Source organism: Anomaloglossus baeobatrachus, chromosome 4 (assembly GCF_048569485.1).
Source record: "Anomaloglossus baeobatrachus isolate aAnoBae1 chromosome 4, aAnoBae1.hap1, whole genome shotgun sequence".
Lineage (NCBI taxonomy): Eukaryota > Metazoa > Chordata > Amphibia > Anura > Aromobatidae > Anomaloglossus > Anomaloglossus baeobatrachus.
The window spans coordinates 475,380,101-475,401,447 of NC_134356.1; the positions used below are offsets into that span (position 1 = coordinate 475,380,101).

Consider the following 21,347-nt stretch of genomic DNA (forward strand, 5'->3'; position numbering starts at 1 on the left):
GCCCTGTATGGCGGCGGCCTGGTCTTGGCGGGCCGCGCCTGGCATGGCGGCGGCCTGGTCTTGGCGGGCCGCGCCTGGCATGGCGGCGGCCTGGATCAGTGTCGCTGTTGCAGGGGGCTCTGTGCAGGCTGGGCTGGACGTCGCTGCAGCGATCGGAGCTTGGCGGGCCGCACCTGGCGGGGTTGCGGCCTGGTTCAGCATCTCACTTGCGGCGCGGACGAGCGTCGCTGCTGCGGTGGGGTCTTGGCGGACTGGGCTCAGCAGGGTGGCAGCCTGGGTCAGTGTCACACCTGCGGCACGGATCAGTATCGCAGTGGTAGTCGGACCTTTGCGGGCCAGGCGGGGCATGGCTGCGGCGGCCTGGATTTGGCGGGCCGCATCTAGCGTGGCTGCGGCCTGGTTCGGTGGCGCCGCGCCGGGCGCCTCTTCTGGGACCGCGGGCGTGGCAGCAGGGGTCGGGGCACTTGCGCTGGCCAGGGCATCACTCGACTCACCCATCTGTGGCAGCATCGGGGTCTGTGTCGTCGCCGCTCGGTCTGGCATGCGTCGCGCGGCTCCCTCCTCGTAGGTCCGCACCGCCGCAGCCATCTCCAGGAGCTCCGTGCGTTCTTCCCTGAGCTGTCGCACAATCCTGGCCTCCAGCTGGTCGCAGAAGATGGCAAGCTCCCGGCACCACCAGGCAGCAGAGCCTGGCTCTGGGTATCCACGTCTGGACTCCATTTCCTCTAGCACGCTACTGGCTTCTTCTCTGCTCCGCCGTCTCTGGACGCTTCCGCTTTCTTCATCAGCGAGGTCAGGACTCTGCAGAGGATCTCTGGGTAGCCACACCTCTTCGTGGGCGGTAACTCCTTCCAGCGCGGGCTGCTGTTGTTTTTCAGCGCGCTTTTCATGGTGGCAATATGGCGGCGCTTCCAATTTTTCAAGCGGACCGCCTAGGCACATGGTCACCTGTCTGAACAGGTCTAGTCCTTATCCTGTTCGTGACGCCAGATGTGAAGCCCCGCCGGTGCTGTGTCGGTGCATACCTTCAGGGACTCCACGTAGCTGGTGCTGGTCACAGGTAGGGAATCTTCGGTTTTGATCGTGACGCCACTCTCAGTATTGCGGTCAGTGGGGACCGCCACTGCAGGTTAGGGGAACGCCTGGGGCTGATGGTGTGTGCAGTTAGTTGGAATAGCCTCCTGAGAGTGAGGCAAGCCCCAGGACCCAGTGTAGGTGCGTAGTACCACAAGTCGCAGAATGACCACACAGGCAGGATGTCTTTTAGGGTTTTTACTCACATTTGATGGCAGGGTGAGTAACCCGGGCGTAGCTGGGATGAACCAGATGGGAACCAGGTATCCTTCAGGCTGACTTTATGAGGGTGACTACTGACTCGCCTTCCTTAGCCCTTGGTGGTTTGGGGTGACCCCGACTTTGAGTCCCTATGGGGGTCACCCAGGGAAGATGCTGCAGCCTCTCTCTCCCCTTCTGTTTGCCGTTTGCTTGTTCCCCGGACCAGGCCACTCCAGCTGCTTGCCTCCTGTGACCTATGGGCCCTCACTGCGGTTACGTGGCTGCGGCTTTTGTGGTGTTGTGGTGTGGGCTTTGAGAGCCCCACACCGGCAGGTTTAGCAGAAGAAAGCTGGATCTATCTTTGCTTCGGGATCTGCCGCCCGGTTGGGCCTGGTGCTCTCTAGCAGTCTCCTTACTTCCCACTCCGTTGCACTCCCTAGCTGAAGCTGGCTTTCAGGTAGCACTCCTAGTTGACCGTTCTCCCCCGTCTGTAGCCACTGCGCGGACGCTGTCAGATTGCACAGCTCCAGGGATCTGCTCCTCACTTGAGCTCCCTGGACTCTACACTGCACTGGCTCACTGCTCCTCCTCTCCTGTTCTTGCCTACGCCACCTAGCAACCAGACTCTCCACCACACCCCTTGAGAGGAGATGGAGGCTCTACCCCCTCCACTATTCCAGTGAAGGTGAAGGCTTGCCCCCTCCTGGGATCCCCAGGGGTCCTCTCATGGGTACATGTGTGAGACCTGATCACTATGTGCCTGTGTTCCACACCCCGGTCAGCCTTCTGGATTACCTGTGTTGTACTGTCCCCAGCATGGGTGCAGTACTCAGTGGTGCCTGACCAGGTCAGGGGCGCCACATGTGCACCAAACTAAAAAAAATGGAAACCCCCCATCTAACCTCCCTTGGAAGTGCTCAGTTTATGGCTGTCTGTTTGTGGGCAGTCTTAATAGTTTATTTTTGTCACTTAACAAAATGCAAAGTGAATGAATCATTACTTGGTGTGCCCAACCTTTGCCATCAAAACAGCATCAATTCTTCTAGGTACACTTGCACAGTTTATAAAGGGAACGTGTCAACTCCCTTATGCCATCCAAGCCAGCAGCATTTACATTTGCATGTCCAAATTCTCTTTCTAACCAGCCCTGTATAACATCATTCTCTAAAAGAATTTTAAAAAGCATTTGTTACCTCTGGTTTTTCTCTTCTTCAAAAGAGTCTCATGGCTAGTTGCAGCTCCCCTCACGAGTTGGCCCCTGTGTGGCATGATAACATGACCAAGAGCAGTGTCATCGGCAGCTCCTGGAAATCTCGCAACTGTGTGCAGCTAATTTCAGCCACGTCAGTCAGCCCCAGAAGCTAGGCGTACATGTCTGGTTTCAGAGGGCACATTGCGCATGATCTGAAGTTTTCTGTAGTTTGGGTCATGCGCAGTGTACCTCTGAAGCCGGGAAATGTATACCCAGCTACAGAGGCACACTGTGCATGACCAGAAGTGCAGAATCATGAGCAGCACACCCTCTGAAGCCAGGACAAGAACACCCAGCTCCTGAGGCACAATGACGCTGCTGAAATGAGCCGCGTGCATGCACAGGATATCCAGTTGCTGGCGGTAACGCCACTCTTGGAAATCATGTTGTCACGCCCACAGGGGCCAACTGGTCAAAGGAACTAAAGCACCGGTGGGGCATTAAGGACCTGACAGAATCCTTTAAAGGAACTTGATAGAGAGGTTATTACAAACATCTTGGAGAACTAATCACAGAACTTCAGTGGATGTTAGCTTATGCATATCCTCCTATCGCTTAATGTAATCCCAGACAAACTCAATGATATTGAGATCAAGGCTCTGTGGGGTTCATAGTTTCAAGTCCACGACTCCTTGTTCTACTTTATGCTCAATATAGTTCTCTTCGATATTGGCTGTATGTTTGGAGCCATTATCTTGTAACAGAATACATTTGTAGTCAATCCAACGCCTCCATGATGGTATTCTATGATAGATAAGTATCTGCCTGTATTTCACAGAAATGAGGACATTATCATCATCATCATCAATCATGAACAAAGCCTGAAGTTTGCAAGAAAGCTCCACCCTGCTGCACTGTTGTCTGCAGACACTTATTATCCCACCACTCTCCAGTCATTCAACTAATAAACTGCCTTCTGTTACAGCCAAATATTTAACATTTTTACTCATAGGATCATCTGCTGCCATTTTTCTGCATTCATAAAAAACACGTCTGAACAAAGATCTTTAAAAAGTATATTGATATAGCTGGGTCCCACTACTTGTTGCCAGGTCTGAGATGATGGTACTGCTGGATATCCTCCAATTACAAAGGCCAGAAAGTGTGATGTATCTTTAATCTGCTGCAACAAGTTTTCTTGGCCAGTCGCTTCTTATACAGTTGTCATTTCTGTAGTTACAGTTGTATTCTTCAAAGAGCTTGACCATCACATTTTGACACCAAAGTCTACTTTGAAATTATTGCCTGGAAGAGACTATTATGATGCAGTATAACTAGATTATATCTTGTTGCTGTGCTGTTGATGTGCCCTGTTTTTCTCAATATCACATTTGTAACAGTATTTGGCTGTTCCTCACCCAGTTTTAATCCTCATTTAGAGCTGTTTCTGTGTCAGTTAAAGGGAACCAATCATCAGGATTTTTGTATACAGTACAGACCAAAAGTTTGGACACACCTTCTGATTCAAAGAGTTTTCTTTATTTTTATGAAGTTTGGACACACCTTCTGATTCAAAGAGCTTTCTTTATTTTCATGACTCTGAAAATTGTAGATTCACCTTGAAGGCATCAAAACTATGAATTAACACATGTGGAATGAAATACTTATCAAAAAATTGTGAAACAACTGAAAATATATCTCATATTCTAGGTTCTTCAAAGTAGCCACCTTTTGCTTTGATTACTCCTTTGCACACTCTTGACATTCTCTTGATGAGCTTCAAGAGGTAGTCACCGGAAATGGTTTTCACTTCACAGGTGTGCCTTGTCAGGTTTAATAAGTGGGATTTCTTGCCTTAGAAATGGGGTTGGGACCATCAGTTGTGTTGTGCAGAAGTCTGGTGGATACACAGCTGATAGTCCTACTGAATAGACTGTTAGAATTTGTATTATGGCAAGAAAAAAGCAGCTAAGTAAAGAAAAACAAGTGGCCATCATTACTTTAAGAAATGAAGGTCAGTCAGTCCGAAAAATTCGGAAAACTTTGAAAGTGACCCTAAGTGCAGTGGCAAACACCATCAAACGCTACAAAAAAACTGGCTCACATGAGGACCGCCCCAGGAAAGGAAGACCAAGCATCACCTCTGCTGCGGAGGATAAGTTTATCCGAGTCACCAGCCTCAGAAATCACAGGTTAACAGCAGCTCAGATTAGAGACCATGTCAATGCCACACAGAGTTTTAGCAGCAGACACATCTCTAGAATAACTGTTAAGAGGAGACTTTGTGCAGCAGGCTTCATGGTAAAATGGCTGCTAGGAAACCACTGCTAAGGACAGGCAACAAGCAGAAGAGACTTGATTGGGCTAAAGAACACAAGGAATGGACATTAGACCAGTGAAAATCTGTGCTTTGGTCTGATGAGTCAAAATTTGAGATCTTTGGATCCAACCACCGTGTCTTTGTGCGACGCAGAAAAGGTGAACGGCTGGACTCTACATGCCTGGTTCCCACCGTGAAGCATGGAGGAGGAGGTGTGATGGTGTGGGGGTGCTTTCTTGGTGACACTGTTGGGGATTTATTCAAAATTGAAGGCATACTGAACCAGCATGGCTACCACAGCATCTTGCAGCGGCATGCTATTCCATACGGTTTGCGTTTAGTTGGACCATCATCTATTTTTCAACAGGACAATAACCCCAAACGCACCTCCAAGCTGTGTAAGGGCTATTTGACTAAGAAAGAGAGTGCTGGGGTGCTGCGCCAGATGACCTGGCCTCCACAGTCACCAGACCTGAATCCAATCAAGATGGTTTGGGGTGAGCTGGACCGCAGCAGAGTGAATACAAAAGGGCCAATAAGTGCTAAGCATCTCTGGGAACTCCTTCAAGACTGTTGGAAGACCATTTCCAGTGAGTACCTTTTGAAGCTCATCAAGAGAATGCCAAGAGTGTGTAAAGCAGTAATCAAAGTAAAAGGTGGCTATTTTAAAGAACCTAGAATATAAGACATATTTTCAGTTGTTTCACAATTTTTTGTTAAGTATTTCATTTCCCATGTGTTAATTCATAGTTTTAATGCCTTCAATGTGAATCTACAATTTTCAGAGTCATGAAAATAAAGAAAACTCTTTGAATGAGAAGGTGTGTCCAAACATTTGGTCTATACTGTAGAACCTAAAGCCAGTGCTATACTGGCACTATTAGGCACTTCGTCGCATACAAACAGGCCCTTACCACTTTCAAGTCTGCACTCACTGCTGCAGAACAAACCTACTTGTCATCTCTCATATCCTCTCTATCTCATAACCCTAATCAGCTATTCAACACTTTCAACTCTCACCTCCGTCCACCAGCACCACCTCCCTCTCCTCTCATCTCAGCTGAAGACTTTGCCTCTTTCTTCAAGCAGAAGATTGACAACATCAGAGAAAGCTTCAGCCAACAATAACCACAGCCCCTCCTCACAACTACTCAGCCTTTTCCTCCAAATCCAGCTTCTCCACCATGACAGAAGATCATCTTTCCACTCTATTCTCAAGATCACATCTCACAACCTGCCCGATTGATCCACTCCCATCCCACCTCATCCCCAATCTCACCACAGTCTTCATCCCAAACCTAACCCAATTCCTGAACCGATCACTAACAACTGGTGTATTCCCTTCATGCTTTAAACATACCTCCATTACACCCATCCTCAAAAAGCCCTCCCTTGACCCTTCCTCTGTGTCAAACTATCACTCCATATCCCTTCTCCCCTATGCCTCAAAACTACTGGAACAGCATGGCATCTTGGCAACAGCATCTTGAACTGTCCTCACACCGCCAAAGTCAAGCGTCACTACTCTGTCCTCCTCCTTCTGGACCTGTCCTCTGCCTTTGACACAGTAGACCATTCCCTTCTACTACAAATTCTCTCATCTCTGGGCATCACAGACTTGGCCCTATACTGGATCTCCTCATACCTAACTGAAGGAACTTTTAGCGTCTCCCACTCTCACACTACTTCCTCATCTCGCCCCCTATGCTTTTCTCCATCTACACCTTCAGCCTGGGACAGCTCATAGAGTCCCACGGCTTTCAGAATCACCTCTATGCTGTTGATACGTAGATCTACCTCTCTGGACTTGACATCACCTCCCTACTAACTAGAATCCCACAATGTCTGTCTGTTATTTCATCCTGTTTCTCTGCTCGATTCCTAAAACTGAACATGGACAAAACAGAATTCATCATCTTTCCTCCTCCTCACTCAATCCCCCCACCTGACATATCCATCAATGTCAATGGCTGCTCACTTTCCCCGGTCCCACGTGCTCGCTGCCTGGGAGTAACTATAGACTCTGATCTCTCTTTCAAGCCACACATCAAAGCCCTCTTCACCTCCTGCCACCTCCAAGTCAAAAATATTTCCCGGATCCATGCATTCCTTTCCCAAGAAGCTGCAAAAACCCTAGTGCATGCCCTTATTATCTCCTGCCTGGATTATTGCAACCTCCTGCTCTGTGGCCTCCCTTCTAACAGTCTCACACCCCTACAATCTATTCTAAACCATGCTGCTCGACTAATCCACCCGTCCCCCCGCTACTCCCCGACCTCTCCTCTCTTCCAATCCCTTCACTGGCTTCCCATTGCCCAGCGACTTCAGTTCAAAACCCTAACCCTGACCTTCAAAGCCATCCACAATCTCCTCCCTACATCTGTGACCTAGTCTCCTGGTACATACCTGCATGTAACCTTCGATCCTCACTAGATCTCCTTCTCTACTCCCCTCTCATCTCCCCATCGTATCCAAGATTTCTCGCGTGCCTCTTCCATACTCTGGAATGTCCTGCCACAACATATTAGACTCTCGCCTACCTTGACAAACTTCAAAAGGAACCTGAAGACCCACCTCTTCGGACAAGCCTACAACCTGCCTTAACCCTCTGTCTGATACAGTGCCACACGACCAACTCACAACCAAATATAAAGAATAAATACATTTTATCTTACATTTGTTACATACATTTTGAAACTGAACAGCAGGATGATAGTCAGACAACACCACACAGAGCAGGACAATGCATGGATCCCCTTTGTTGTCGTAAAATAAGCAGCGTAGTCCCGTGGGCATGCAGACAAAAAACAACAAAATCTGAGGCAATCAACGAAAACCAAAGCAAATTTTCAGTGGAAAAAATGAACAAAAACCGTAACCAACGATAACAAACATCAATGAAAACCGAGATACTACTGTACTTATTTATGCCAGTATTGAAGGGGGACTGCTCCAGCTGATGATTCTGCTGCTTCCCGTCATCAGAGCTTCTCTTCCTCTTCCGGGAAGCTCTGTTGACAGGTGTGATAGCTGATGTGATAAAAAGAGTAGGACACACTTTGAAACGCATAGAATAAAACTACCTATACTTCAATATCTTTGGATTTGTGTCATTCTTACAGCAGCGCAGAAATAATTCCACCTTTGTTCAGTTCCTGATCTATACCAGTTGACGTCATACTGATAGATAGCTGGCCACCAAAAGGAAGCAGATTATCAATCAATATGACATCAGCAGTCACACCTCTTTAGCAGAGCAGAGCGGAAGAGAAGCAGCTACTCTGCCAACGTGAAATCAGCAGAAGTTGCAGAATCACTGTCAGGAGATGTCTGTGACTGCCCTGTGGTGGCAGAGTTCAAAGTAGGGCAGAACAGGCAGGTAGTTAGCAACTATCTGTCTATTAGTAAGATAGACTGATTATTAGATACCGGGCACAGGGGAATTTAGGTTTGAACAACAGGAATGACTTATCTGTATTTTTGTAAGTTTTGTTCAAAAATGTCATGCATCTAAACTGATGAATTTTTGTTTGCTTGTACTGCTGTTTTTCCTTTTTTGTAATAATGTCTGTTTTGCGAGGTTTGTCATTTGTGTTTTTATTTATTTACTCAGCTTGTTTTTAATTAGCCGTGATCGAGACCGGGTGTTCCTCTATTTAGAGGAAGATGTCTCTGGCCAATGCATTGGACCCGTCGAAGCACAAGAAGGTGCGAAACAGCCGTCGTCCACTGGGGGCCTGCACCCGACTCTTTCCCCGCTATTTTTACCTGTACCATATGAATTAAATAAAGCACTTTGGAATAGAGGATGAACTGTGCCGTGGATTTCTCTCTTTTTGGATTGGTATCTGTCTATAAGTTCTCAGGCCATAGTAGAAAAAATAATAAAATAGTCCTGGATAACCCCTTTAATTGTGCCACGGTGGACCAAAGTTCCAAGGTCCAGTAGAGGTTATAATGACAGATAACAATGACATTGGCCTATACGGATATATGTACAAACATGTTATTACAGAAAAGGTTTCTGCCTTATGGTTTGCTAGATATTCTGAAAACTGGAATGCATTTTAGTAAACATTTTTCTCATCTCCATATAAATTGAACTACAATGATGACTGCAATGCTTGTAGAATTCTTAGTACTAGAGATGTTACAGGGATGCATCCACACTAATAGTATGTGAAAGAGATTTTATTAATAAAGCTATATATCAATGCATATATTTTAAGGTACTACTAATAAAACACCATCTTCCTTACAAATACCATACACTGAATACCACTGAGGATATTTTTCCTGTCATAAAGTGTTTACTGAACAAAACTTCTTTTTAATATGGAGTCATTGCTCATTCAGTTTATGAAATCCAGAAAGCACACCCATCTTTATATTAAATAAGAGAAGAAACATGATATCTTACCATTTGCAGCCATATATTCGTAGTTAAAACTTGATTTTTTTCATCCTAAAATGAAAATGATAATGTGTTTAGAGACTACCTTCCCCACTGTTATATTCTATTATTGTTCTGTACTTGTGAAGTCTATATATTGTTCCCCAGATAGCATTCCTTCATCTTACTAGCAGATCCTGCTAAGAAAAGTTAGAGCTTTATATTCTCATCTCCTCAAAATTCAGTTATTCATATACACGTAGTTAGATAGCAAAAAATATACAGACATATTAAATGAAGGCATTTCTGGAGCAAAACACTTAAATATAAAGCTCAACTTTAGTGGATTAAATAAAGTGCAACAATATAGTAAAAATAAATAAAATAAATTTAACTTTAACTTTTATGATCACAATGTTTTACTTAAATACTTAGAATGTTTTCCCACAAAGTTAATTTTAATCAATAGATCTTGGAATAATAATAAGTTGCACAATTTGATGTGTTTCAAAAAAATGTTCCTGTGCTAAGATAATCTTATATATGTGCCCCTGCTGTGTACTGTGTAATGGCCGTGTGTGACCGTACAGGGACATGGTCTGATCATACCACAGCTCCTGGGCCGGGGAGGAAGTAAGAGTATACAGACATTACAGCATGGGATCACAAATAATTCTTTCTTTGAGGTAAAACATTTTTTTAAAACTAGAAAACTGATTCTTTTTGTGAGGTAAAACATTTCCCTGCATTTTCTTGGGCAGATTTATAAGATTATCTCAACTTAGGAACATTTTTTTTAATCACATCCAATTGTGGAATTTATTATTATTTCAAGATTTGTTGATTAGAAAGAGCTTCAAAATTAACTTTGTTTGAGGGGAAAACCCCTTTAACCCTAGAACGCATACCTGGGGCCTCGCAGGCCTGCTAGGTCATTTGTTTTCTATGGTAGACTGAATTGCTTGCGCGTTCTAGGGTTAATTATTGGAACAGACCTTCAGATTCCTCTCCATGTCTTCATACTGTTACTGTAGTGAATATATTAGACTATAAAGCGCTCACGCGAAAATACCATATATGAACAACAAAACCCAAACAAGAGAAGACTATATACTCGTGAACATTAAAATAGCAACACCTATCTATAAAGCAGGGGCTGTAGTTTTGTTTTTCACTGAACCTTAAGACAATTAGGAAGAGCAGCTAGTTGGCAGGTGACTAAGTGTGCAAATCGCACATGAGCAGTCATGACTACTAAAACTATTTAAGCTGTGTATAGAAGAAGGCACAAAACTGAATTTTTGTTTTGAGTGCAGGAAAAACTTATATTCGCCTGTCAGACAGCATGATGGTCATGAGCAGCCTGCCTTGTCTGAATGTGCCACCATGACGTTGAGTGTTTCCATAAATGTCTCTAATCATGCAAAGGTAGCTGGAAAAAGTAGAACTTTGTGACTTGTGTTCAAAAGTGTATTCAGCGTCACAAGGCATTTCCCAGACAGCCATTGGTATAAATTGATAGCTAGTGCATGTATTTTTCCGTGTGGCGCCCATCATTAGCATATCATTATCAGTCCTCTGATATTCTTTATTGCATGACTTCTTAGTATTGCAATTTCAGTGTTGAGGAGGAATGTGTATTTACTCAACCCCCCTTACTTAAGGTAGCCCCCTCACACTGATCAGTTGTGTGAAGAACGAATATACTATACTTGCCAAAAATTAATCCAGGTGCTGCTGCCAGCCCACTGTAGGTCAGTGGGAAGCCTCATAGTAGATCAGGAATTGTTTGATGTGTTATCATGAAACCTTGACTTACATACAGTTGCGCTGCTGGTTATGCATGGTAAATAGTGTATAAAAAAATATTCACATCTATGCATCAAATTTGTGCATTTTAAAGTCGAACTGACCTTTTGGTCATTTTGGATATTTGTAGTGAGTCTTTTTCTGACTGAGCACTCCGCCCTAAGACCTGGCTGTGTTCATAACCAATATAGCAGGAGCCTAGCTGCTCATACATGGAGGTTTGCAGTCCAAATAGTGGCATTTTGCCCAGACATGGATGTTTTTAACCTAGATAGTGGCATTTAAGTTAGGTTCCCGGAATACAGAGATATACCTTGCCATTGGTGTCCGGGCTTACATGCATTGGCCAATACATAAACTAAATATCAGTAATGCAGTGCCATATTTTCCCTTGTACATTTTTGGCTTTTCAGTGTGCAGCTGTATGCGTTTTATAGTTACTATGTTTTTTCGGCTACCACCTGTTCACATTTGTTGGATGTGCGGGTCAGTTTTTTGTATATTTGCAGTCCTGGTGCTGACTGCAGTAGCTTATCGTTGTGTTCCCCCCTGTCTGTCTTCCTTTCCTGGTGTGATGTTTTAATGCAGCGGTAGGACTAGTGTCCGTTACATATGCACTTACTAGCAAGATCTATTGTAGGTTCATTCAGAGCTTCAGGTTCCTGCTCGCCGACAGGTGGGGAACTGTTCAGGGTACAGTTGCAGGTAAGCGGAGGAGTTGTCCATCTTCCCTAACACTAGTGCTAGGGCCCACCTTTGTTAAAGTGTCCCCGGTGTACGTCTTGTTTGTTGCAGCGTAACCCCTGTTGTTGTGTTTTGCCTCAAGTCAGACCTTCCGTAAGTCAGTGCTGTGACAGTAACAATATACTGCAACTACCAGATGAATATAAGGAAGCTAAAGAAATTTATATATATATATATATATATATATATATATATATATATATATATATATGTGTGTGTGTTGAATCATGCAGATTTATGGCTCAGCATAACCGAACGTTTGGATTATTTTGTATTGATTATGTGAAGTTATCAATGTGTAGGTATATGCTTTGTTGTAGGATTTGAAGCAGTGCCAGCTTCAGGTTTTCGTGGGCCCCAGTTAAGAGTCTCAGTGGGCCCCATGCACATGCAGACACTCACACGGATACATAGAGGCATACGTAAATATACATATTTCAAGACAAATTCACAAAAATACATATAAAAAGACATAAATGTATGCGTGTGTGTGTATATATATATATATATATCTATATAGCCATATATATATATACATATTCACATCATACATGCACACACAGACACATTAGAGATTTTTAATATAGCAAGCCCCATTAACTTTGCCTGCTTGTCTCCTGTTCAGGTCCTTCTAGGCATATGGCTCAGCAGGCCGTCACTTTAACAGACATGGCTGCGTACAGTGCACTGTGCACCATGTCTGCTAGCAATGATGCAGCCAGGCTGGAACTGTGCCTTTCATTCTGTTTGTGTGCCAACGTGAATGATAGCAGACAAAGCTGCACAGTACACACTGAGACTGCTGTATATACATAACAAGAGACATGGGGGCTACAGTATATACATCACAGAATGGCTGGGGGCAAATACATCACAGGGACGGTTGAGGGCATAGACATCAGTGGTGGAATAGACATCAGTGGGATGACTGGGGACATAGACATCACTGGGAGCATAGACATCAGTAGAGGCATACACATTACTGGGGGAATACACATTACTGGGGGCTACACATTACAGGAGGGGCATACAGGTTAATGGGGGCATACATGTTACTGGGGGGAAATACACATTACTGGAAGGGCATACACATTATTGGAGGGCAAACTCTTTACTGTGGGGGATACATGTTACTAGGGCTGAATAGACGTTACTGGGGGGGAACACATATTACTGGAGTGGGGGGACATACAGCACTAGGGGCATACACATTACTGGGGTGGGGGGCATACAGCACTGGTGGAGTTACACAGCACTTGGGGGGCATACAGCACTTGGGGGGCATCCACATTACAGGGGGACCCCTCTCCATTACTGGAATTGAAGCGCATTGCGCACTCACTCTGCTCATAGATGAATGCGACATTCAATGCAAGTGCACTTAGCATTCAGCGGTGAACGCTGCGTGCACGTGGTTGCACTGCAGGTTAGGGTTTAAAGGCCCGCAGTCAGCAAAATGTGGCTACCAGCCGAGCACTGTCGTCCCAAGGAATCTGCCCAGGGCCACAGAAAAGATCACCACCCCTGCCAACTGCGAGTGGGCCCCTTCTTTGTCCAGGGCCCCGGAAATTGCACAGGTGAGCCGGGTAGTGACACCGGCCCTGTGAAGTATGGTTAAATATCAGCATGAATCAATAATCAATATTTTAACCACAAACAACATTTTTTCCAGTTGCTACAAAATATTAAATCTCAGGGTAAAATATGATTTTTCCCTTTCTTAATTCAGGTTTTATTTGTGTGTCAAAAGTGTAAAATTATTCTGGCAGCAAAAATAACTTAATGACATCTCCAGTGCACTGTACTTTTGGAGGCTCAGAAAAAGCAGGATATTAACAATGTAACATTTTATTCATTTCATATAAGGCTCCATATGCATATCCCATGGCACTGGAGCTTTGGAAGGTGGCTGCACTCCATCCCTTCTTGAGGACTGTTACACAGCTGCATTCTGTAGTTGATCGTTTGAAAAGCAGTTGTTTAACCATTATACATTTGACCCTGAGTGATGCAAAAATCCCAATTAGGCAGAAGTCAATTCCCACATATTAGGGGAACTTTTTTCTCAGTTCCAAATATAACTGTGAGATACACATTCCATTTACTAGGCTGCAAAAGGGATGTCAAACGTACAATACGCAATGGAAAATGAAGTGGCAACTCGACATGGTGGTAGGCAAACTCTTAGGGGTACTTTGCACACTGCGACATCGCAGGCCAATGCTGCGATGCCGAGCGCGATAGTACCCGCCCCCGTCGCAGCAGCGATATCCTTGTGATAGCTGCCGTAGCGAACATTATCGCTACGGCAGCTTCACATGGTCTCACTTGTCCTGCGACCGTCGCTCTGGCTCTCTCTCCTTGTTAAGGGGGCGGGTTGTGTGGCGTCATAGCGACGTCACACGCCAGGCGGCCAATCAGAGCGGAGGGGCGGAGATGAGTGGGATGTTAACATCCCGCCCATCTCCTTCCTTCCGCATATTCTACGGAAGCCGCGGTGACGCCGGTAGGAGATGTTCCTCGCTCCTGCGGCTTCACACACAGCGATGTGTGCTGCCGCAGGAGCGAGGAACAACATCGGACTGTCGCGTCAGCGTAATTATGGATTACGCCAACGCTGCAGCGATGATACGATTACGACGCTTTTGCGCTCCTTAATCGTATCATCGAGCCTTTACACACTACGATGTCACATGCGATGCCGGAAGTGCGTCACTTTTAATTTGACCCCACCGACATCGCAGCTGCGATGTCGTAGTGTGCAAAGTACCCCTTAATCTGTGTTTACAGCAGACAACATAAACGGGGAGTGGAGGGGGGGTGCGGGGACGGCAGACGGACTGCACTTCCCCACGCACCCCTCCTCCACTCCCCGTTTATGTTGTCTGCCGTAAACACAGATTAAAAGTTTGCCTACTACCAGGTCGAGTTGCCGCTTCAGTCTCCTTCTTAGATTATCTTGGATATTGACGTGCTTTCAGCAGAGCACTACCTGGAATGGCTGCATACACGAGTTCTGGAACAGCTGATCGACTGATTCCGTGAGTACGGCACAGCCAAACAGCATAGTGAAGCAGTGCCCAACATTTTCTCTTTTTTCCTACAATACGCAACCACTGCAGTCAATCACTTGCTTCAGCTTTTTCATGCTATTTTCTTATTTGTGCTAGTGACCATTTGCAGCAGTCCCCTGTTAAATATAAGATTGTTGCAGCCCTGTAGATATAAATTGTAGCGTGTAAGGCCTCCAGCACACATCCTTTGAAAACCATGCACGTGTAATACGGGCCGTTTTTCAGGTCCGTGATCCGTTTTTATGTCCGTTTTTATGGTCTGTGTGGTATTTGTGTGAACGGCGTGTGCTAACCGCGTGTGCGTGTGTAATGCCCGTGTGTGCGTGAGATTTGTAACTGACGTGTGAATGTGTTTTCCGTGTGAAATGTTCCGTATGTGATGTAAAATGTCGTTGATGAATACCCGCAGAAAGCAGACAGAGTCGTGTGCTGAGAATGAACTCGGGTGAACTTCACCAGACTTCATTGTCATCCAGCGGCTCTGTCTGTGTCGTGTCCTGATTAGCGGTCACCCGTGAAGGACTCACCGGTGACCGCTATTCCCCTGAGTGACTGCAGTGAGCAGCGCGATTAGCGTCACTCAGGTTACCCACGGCTAGCTGGAGTCCACTCCCGTGACCGCAACTCACCTGTGACTTCATCACTGTCACTCGGGCGACTTGCTGTCACAGTTGAAGGATCCAGCGGTGGCCGTGAGTAACCTGAGTGACATCATCGCTGATTGCGATACTCACCTCAGTGTTCTTCTGCAGCTCCTGTCACCTTCATGCATCAGAGCTGGAAGCGACACGGGACCTTTGTGGATTACGCCGGACATGGATGGGTACTTGGGGCTTCATAAATTGGTGAATGAGGGTATTTGTTATTGTCTTTTATTGAAAATAAAGGATTTTTTGTTGTGTGTGTTTATTTACTGTAACATACAGATTAATCATGGAAGGTATCTCGGGGAGACGCCTGCAATGATTAATATTGGACTTATTGGCAGCTATGGGCTGCCATTAACTCCTTATTACCCCGATTGCCAATGCACCAGGGCAATTCGGAAAGAGCCGGGTAGAGTCCCTGAACTGTCGCATCTATTGGATGCGGAATTTCTGGGTGGCTGCTGGCTGATATTGTTAGGCTGGGGGGCTCCCCATAACGTGGAGCTCCCCATCCTGAGAATACCAGCCTTCAGTCGTGTGACTTTACCCTGGCTGGTATCAAAATGGGGGGGACCGAACATCGTTTTTTTAAATTAATTATTTATTTTTTTTACTGCACATTATAGACCCGCTCACCGGCGGCTGTGATTGGTTGAAGTGAGACAGCTGTCACTCAGCGTGGGGGCGTGTCTCACTGCAACCAATCATAGGCGCCGGTGGGTGGGGAAAGCAGGGAATACGAGATTGATTAATGAGCGGCCGGCTTTTTTAAAATAGTAAAAGCCGCCGGAGCAGTGTGAATGGCCATGCAGCATCGCGCCTGTGATCGGGGATCGGTAAGTATGAGAGAGGGGGAGACTGACCGACAGACAGAGAGAGGGACCGACCAATGGACAGAGAGAGAGACAGACAGACAGAGAGAGACCGACAGACTGAGGAAGATTGACCGACATACACAGGAAAAGAAAGAATGACCGACATCGCTAGAAAAAAGCACAAAACGTACACGGAGCATACTGAGATGCATCCGTGTCACGTACTTGTGCGCACATAACCATTGACTTTCATGGTGTCCGTGTGTGCATGTTCCATGCAGAAAATGGACATGCTGCCAAGAAAAACAGAAACACATACGGATCACGGAGACACGCAAGTGTGACCTCAAACATAGATTAACATTGGTGCACGTTTGTCCGTGTCTCTGGTACATACGGAAATGGACCAAACATGCACGTGTTTCACAGATGTGTGTTGGAGGCCTAAGGGGGTGTTGAACTGAAAATGCATGCAGCCAATACATCACAATATTCGCAGGTGGGCCCTGAAGAGTGGAGTGTGTTTCCTCAAGGGAAGAGTTTGAAAGGAATGCCAGGTCAGATGACAGCTGTGCCACATTTACAGACTATAAAAGGCTGGGACGGCAAAGGAGGGGAGGACTTGGCACCAAGATTTGGAGGGAACAGATGTGTGATAAGCAAAGCAGCCTCAGATACCCATCATTACCAGTGTCATACCGAGGAGAGTGCTGACCCTGGAGAAGACCTAAGTGATAACGACTTCTGGAGGAACCCAAAGACTGAATACCGAATACCACCCACTGACTTCAGGAAAAACAGAAGACAGAATATCGAATCCCAACCGCCAAACCCCGAAGGAACTTGAAGACCGAATACCAAATATCAACCACCGACTTCAAGAAGAACCAGAGGACCAGAGACCGAATACAATTACCAGACGAGAGTGAACTGGGCCGTTGCTTCCTGTCTAGACATATATTATGGTACTTAGCAAGGGGAATTACCCACTAAAACTACACTTGTGCTTAGCGGGTTATACTATAGTCCTGTTGGAGCTTGTGTGCAGATAGATTGAATTATTTTAGGCCAAGGAGTTGCGGCAGTGGTGGGGTTAGGCTAAGTTCGCACACTGCGTTTTTTTGACGCTGCATTTTTGTGCGTTTTTGGCGTTTTTACCGCGATTTGGTGCGTTTTTGGCTGCGTTTTGCTGCGTTTTTGATCTCTGCGTTTTGCTGCGTTTTTCCAATGCATTGCATGGGGGGAAAACGCAGAAAAACTCAGGAAAGAATTGACATGTCCATTTTTTTTTTCAAGCTCAAAAACGCAGCTTAAAAAAAGAGTTGTGTGCGGACAGCAAAATTGAAAACTCATAGACTTTGCTGGGGAAGCAAAGTCGTGCAGTTTTGAGGCCAAAAACGCACCCGAAAAACGCGCAAAAACGCCGCAAAAAACCGCACTGTGCGCACATAGCCTCACACTGACAATTCCCCGATAGATAGATGCGGATTAAGGTAATCTTAGTAACATCTGTTGTTCAGTGTTGTAGAAAGATATGCATACAAACATTTAGAGCTTGTATCTCTTGCAGTGCATTGATTTGTATTTTTGTAATCACTTTCTGAAAAACAAATTTCGGTTATGAGTCATCACTGAGTCGCCCTAAGGGTATGTGCGCACGTTGCTTTTTACCTGCTTTTTACCTGCTTTTTTGCTGCTTTTTCTTCTGCGCTGTTTAATGCCAAAATGGATGTGTTCTTCTATTCAAGCAAAGTCTATGGGAATTTGGGTTTCTTGTTCACACTATGTTGTTCAAAATGCTGCCTTTTTGTGGCAGAACTTTGGTCAAAAACTCAGCTTTGCAGTGCAAAACCCAAATGGCAAAAACAATTGACATGTTGCTTCTTTGAAAAGCTGAGTTTTTGACCAAAGTTCTGCCACAAAAAGGCAGCATTTTGAACAACATAGTGTGAACAAGAAACCCAAATTCCCATAGACTTTGCTTGAATAGAAGAACACATCCATTTTGGCATTAAACAGCGCAGAAGAAAAAGCAGCAAAAAAGCAGGTAAAAAGCAACGTGCGCACATACCCTTACTGTGTTGTTGCAACCTCAAAACCTGTTCACAAGAGGACTAGTTGAGAGATGGCAGTGGAGTAGCACTGGCTCCAGCAGCTAATTTTTATTTTATTTTAATCCCTTTAACTCTGAGCGATTTTCTGTTTTTTCATTTTTCTTTTTTCCTCCCCTTCTTCCAAGAGCCATAACTTTTTTATTTTTCTGTCAATATAGCCATATTATATATATTATACATATTATATAAAGCCAATATATATATATATCAATATATATATATATATATATATATATATATATAATATACATATTATACATATTATATAAGGCCAATATAGCCTTGATTTTTTGTGGGATGATTTGTACTTTTGAGTGACACCATTCATTGTACCCCATATTGTACTGGAAAACGGGGAAAAAATGCCAAGTGTGGTGTAATTGCATAAAAGTGCAATTGCCCAATTGTTTTGTTTTTTTATTTCATGTATTCACTATTTGGTAAAACTGACCTGTCATTATGATTCCGCAAGTCAGTACAAGTTCTTAGATACCAAACATCTATGATTTTACTTTTATCTAAGTGGTGAAAAAAAAATAATGTTTATTAAAAAAAAAGAATTGCGCTTTTGTCGTCATTTTGACAGCTTAATTTTTGCATCTTGAGCTGTCATTTCTAGTTATACTATTTTTGGATAGATGCAGCTTTTTAAGAACCCATTATTGCATTAAATACAATGTTGTGGTGACCAAAAAAAGTAATTCTGGCATTTTAATTTTTTTTCTCGCTATGCAATGTACCAATCAGATTATTTGATTTTATATTTTGATAGATCGGGCCTTTCTGAAAGCACTGATACCAAATCCGTGTATTTTATTATTATTATTATTATTATTATTATTATTATTATTGTATTATTTTCAATAGGGCAAAAGGGGGGAGATTTGAACTTATAGTGTTTTTTTCAAATCTTTTGAACATTTTTTTTACATTTTTTAATGATTTTCCAACTCCACCTAGGGGACTTTATGCCTGCACTATCCGGTCACTTCTCCTGATTGCAGCAATACTTCAGTACTGCTTTGATCAGGAGAAATGCTCTTTTTTTGTGAGTGCTGGCGCTCTGATGGCATTCACAGGAAACATGTAATGGAATCAATAGGGGTCTTTTCTTGACACCACGCTCTCATGACAACCCATTTGTGCCCAGTGATTCTGTCACATGGTCACTGATAGTGGCAGGGAACAGCGCGATTCCTGCCGCAGCAGATTAGATAGCGCTGTCATAGTTTGACATTGCAATCTAAGGGGACAACAGGCACAGGTGGATCGGAGATCCACCCGTTCCAGTTACCTGCACATATCTGTCAATCATATTAGCAGACATGAGGGGAATAATGCTCGCCGTGCAAGCCCACATTAAAGGGACAGTCACTGCCAAGGATATATAGGTGCGTCCTTGGACGTGAAGGGGTTAAAGCATTTCCTGCCTGTAGCCCATGTTGTGTGAAAACAGTTAACCTCTTAGGATGTGTACCCACGATAAATATTTGCATCGTTTTGGACGCAGCATGCTTCAACTGCGTCCAAAATGCTGCAGTGTACAGTACAAGCAGTATTTCTAGAAATCCCGTGCCCACTGTGCTTGTTTTTTCCGCAGCAAACACTGACCTGCGGTGCAACTTTCCAAGCCGCAGCTTGTCAATTGTTTGCTGCGGAATTGCATGCGTCCTCCGTCGGGAGAACACAAGTGAGAGACCACAGCGCACTGAACCCTGATCGTGGGCACAGGCAGCTGCGGTCTCCTGCGTTCTCCTGCAGAGGAGACTAGCAGCCCCGCAAGTCAGAACTCTCTGCGTTCTGAACACAGCGCGTCCTGATCATGGGCACATACCCTTACATGTTCACCAAGTTTCTTTCAGTAATAGTTTTACTTAGTATATTACTATTAATTCATTGGATCACAAAGCTCAAGCGCACAGCCTTACATTTATTCAGAACAAAATGAATTTGCCATTTATAAACGCCGTCTATACAAATACAGGAAAGACATGTCATCCCAAGGAAAGCTTTAAAAAATAATAAGCTACAAGATTTAATAATAAATATACTGTAAAAGGAACTTACCAGCAGGTTCATGGTGCTCTAACTACAGGCCGTAGGAAATATAAAGCTCTATAATAACAATAAAATGTTCTGCTTTGAATCGCAGCAGTGTTTCAGAAGAAACATAGCTTTAAAAAATGCCAGGCTCAGTTTCTCGATGGCTCCACTTTGACTTGTCACTGCCCAGCAGGAATCTTTCTAAAGCCAGATATAAAACAGATTCCTGATAATAATGATGTACTCTGAACTGTAAGACACAATTACTTCCTCTGCCGAGGATGACTATCTCTTCTCTAACCTGGAGGGATATCTGTGACTAACCATGCTCAGCTAAATGCTTCAATGTATACATGTAAATGACATCTTTAGGTATACATCTTGTGTTTGCGTTGTGACACTGTTTTAATTGGTTCATTTTGTCTTATTTCACATAATTTTCATACAGTAGATTTGCTTGTGAAGACGTAATCATCCATATATTGACCTTGCTGACGCTTTCTATACAATATGGGGTGATGATGATTTACAGAATGTTTTTTACTGTTGTAAATGGCACACAGGACAATAAATCATCTTAGTACATGCTTTATGTTCATGCATGGGCATGTCTCATTGTAACACACAGGTGTAAGTGGTTGATAAAAGCATAGCTGATAACCTGACTGTCCGGTAAAATTATATATAATAGCATATGTTACATTATTTTTGGAAAGGCCAGCACCTAAGAACACAGGGTCATGATACTGACAAGGTTAGATAGCCATCAACTGAAGAGTTTTCCCAACACCTCCAATAACACACTTGTTTACGGCCCCATTCACATTAGACTAACATCAGCTAAACCCAGTAATATCAGTTAAATGTGTATGAGCGGTGTACAGAAACTCAAGAGTAATGTGATTACCTCTGCACAGTTGT

At 44.4% G+C, this 21,347-nt stretch overlaps 1 protein-coding gene across 1 annotated transcript in view; it reads right to left on the minus strand.

Moving 5' to 3' along the window:
• Positions 1-21,347, minus strand: part of CHRNA7 (cholinergic receptor nicotinic alpha 7 subunit) — a 351,587-nt gene that overhangs the window by 157,370 nt on the left and 172,870 nt on the right. The window contains exon 3 of the mRNA XM_075345715.1: positions 9,208-9,252. Within this exon, the coding sequence (XP_075201830.1) occupies positions 9,208-9,252 (45 nt within the window). The remainder of the gene's footprint in view (positions 1-9,207; positions 9,253-21,347) is intronic.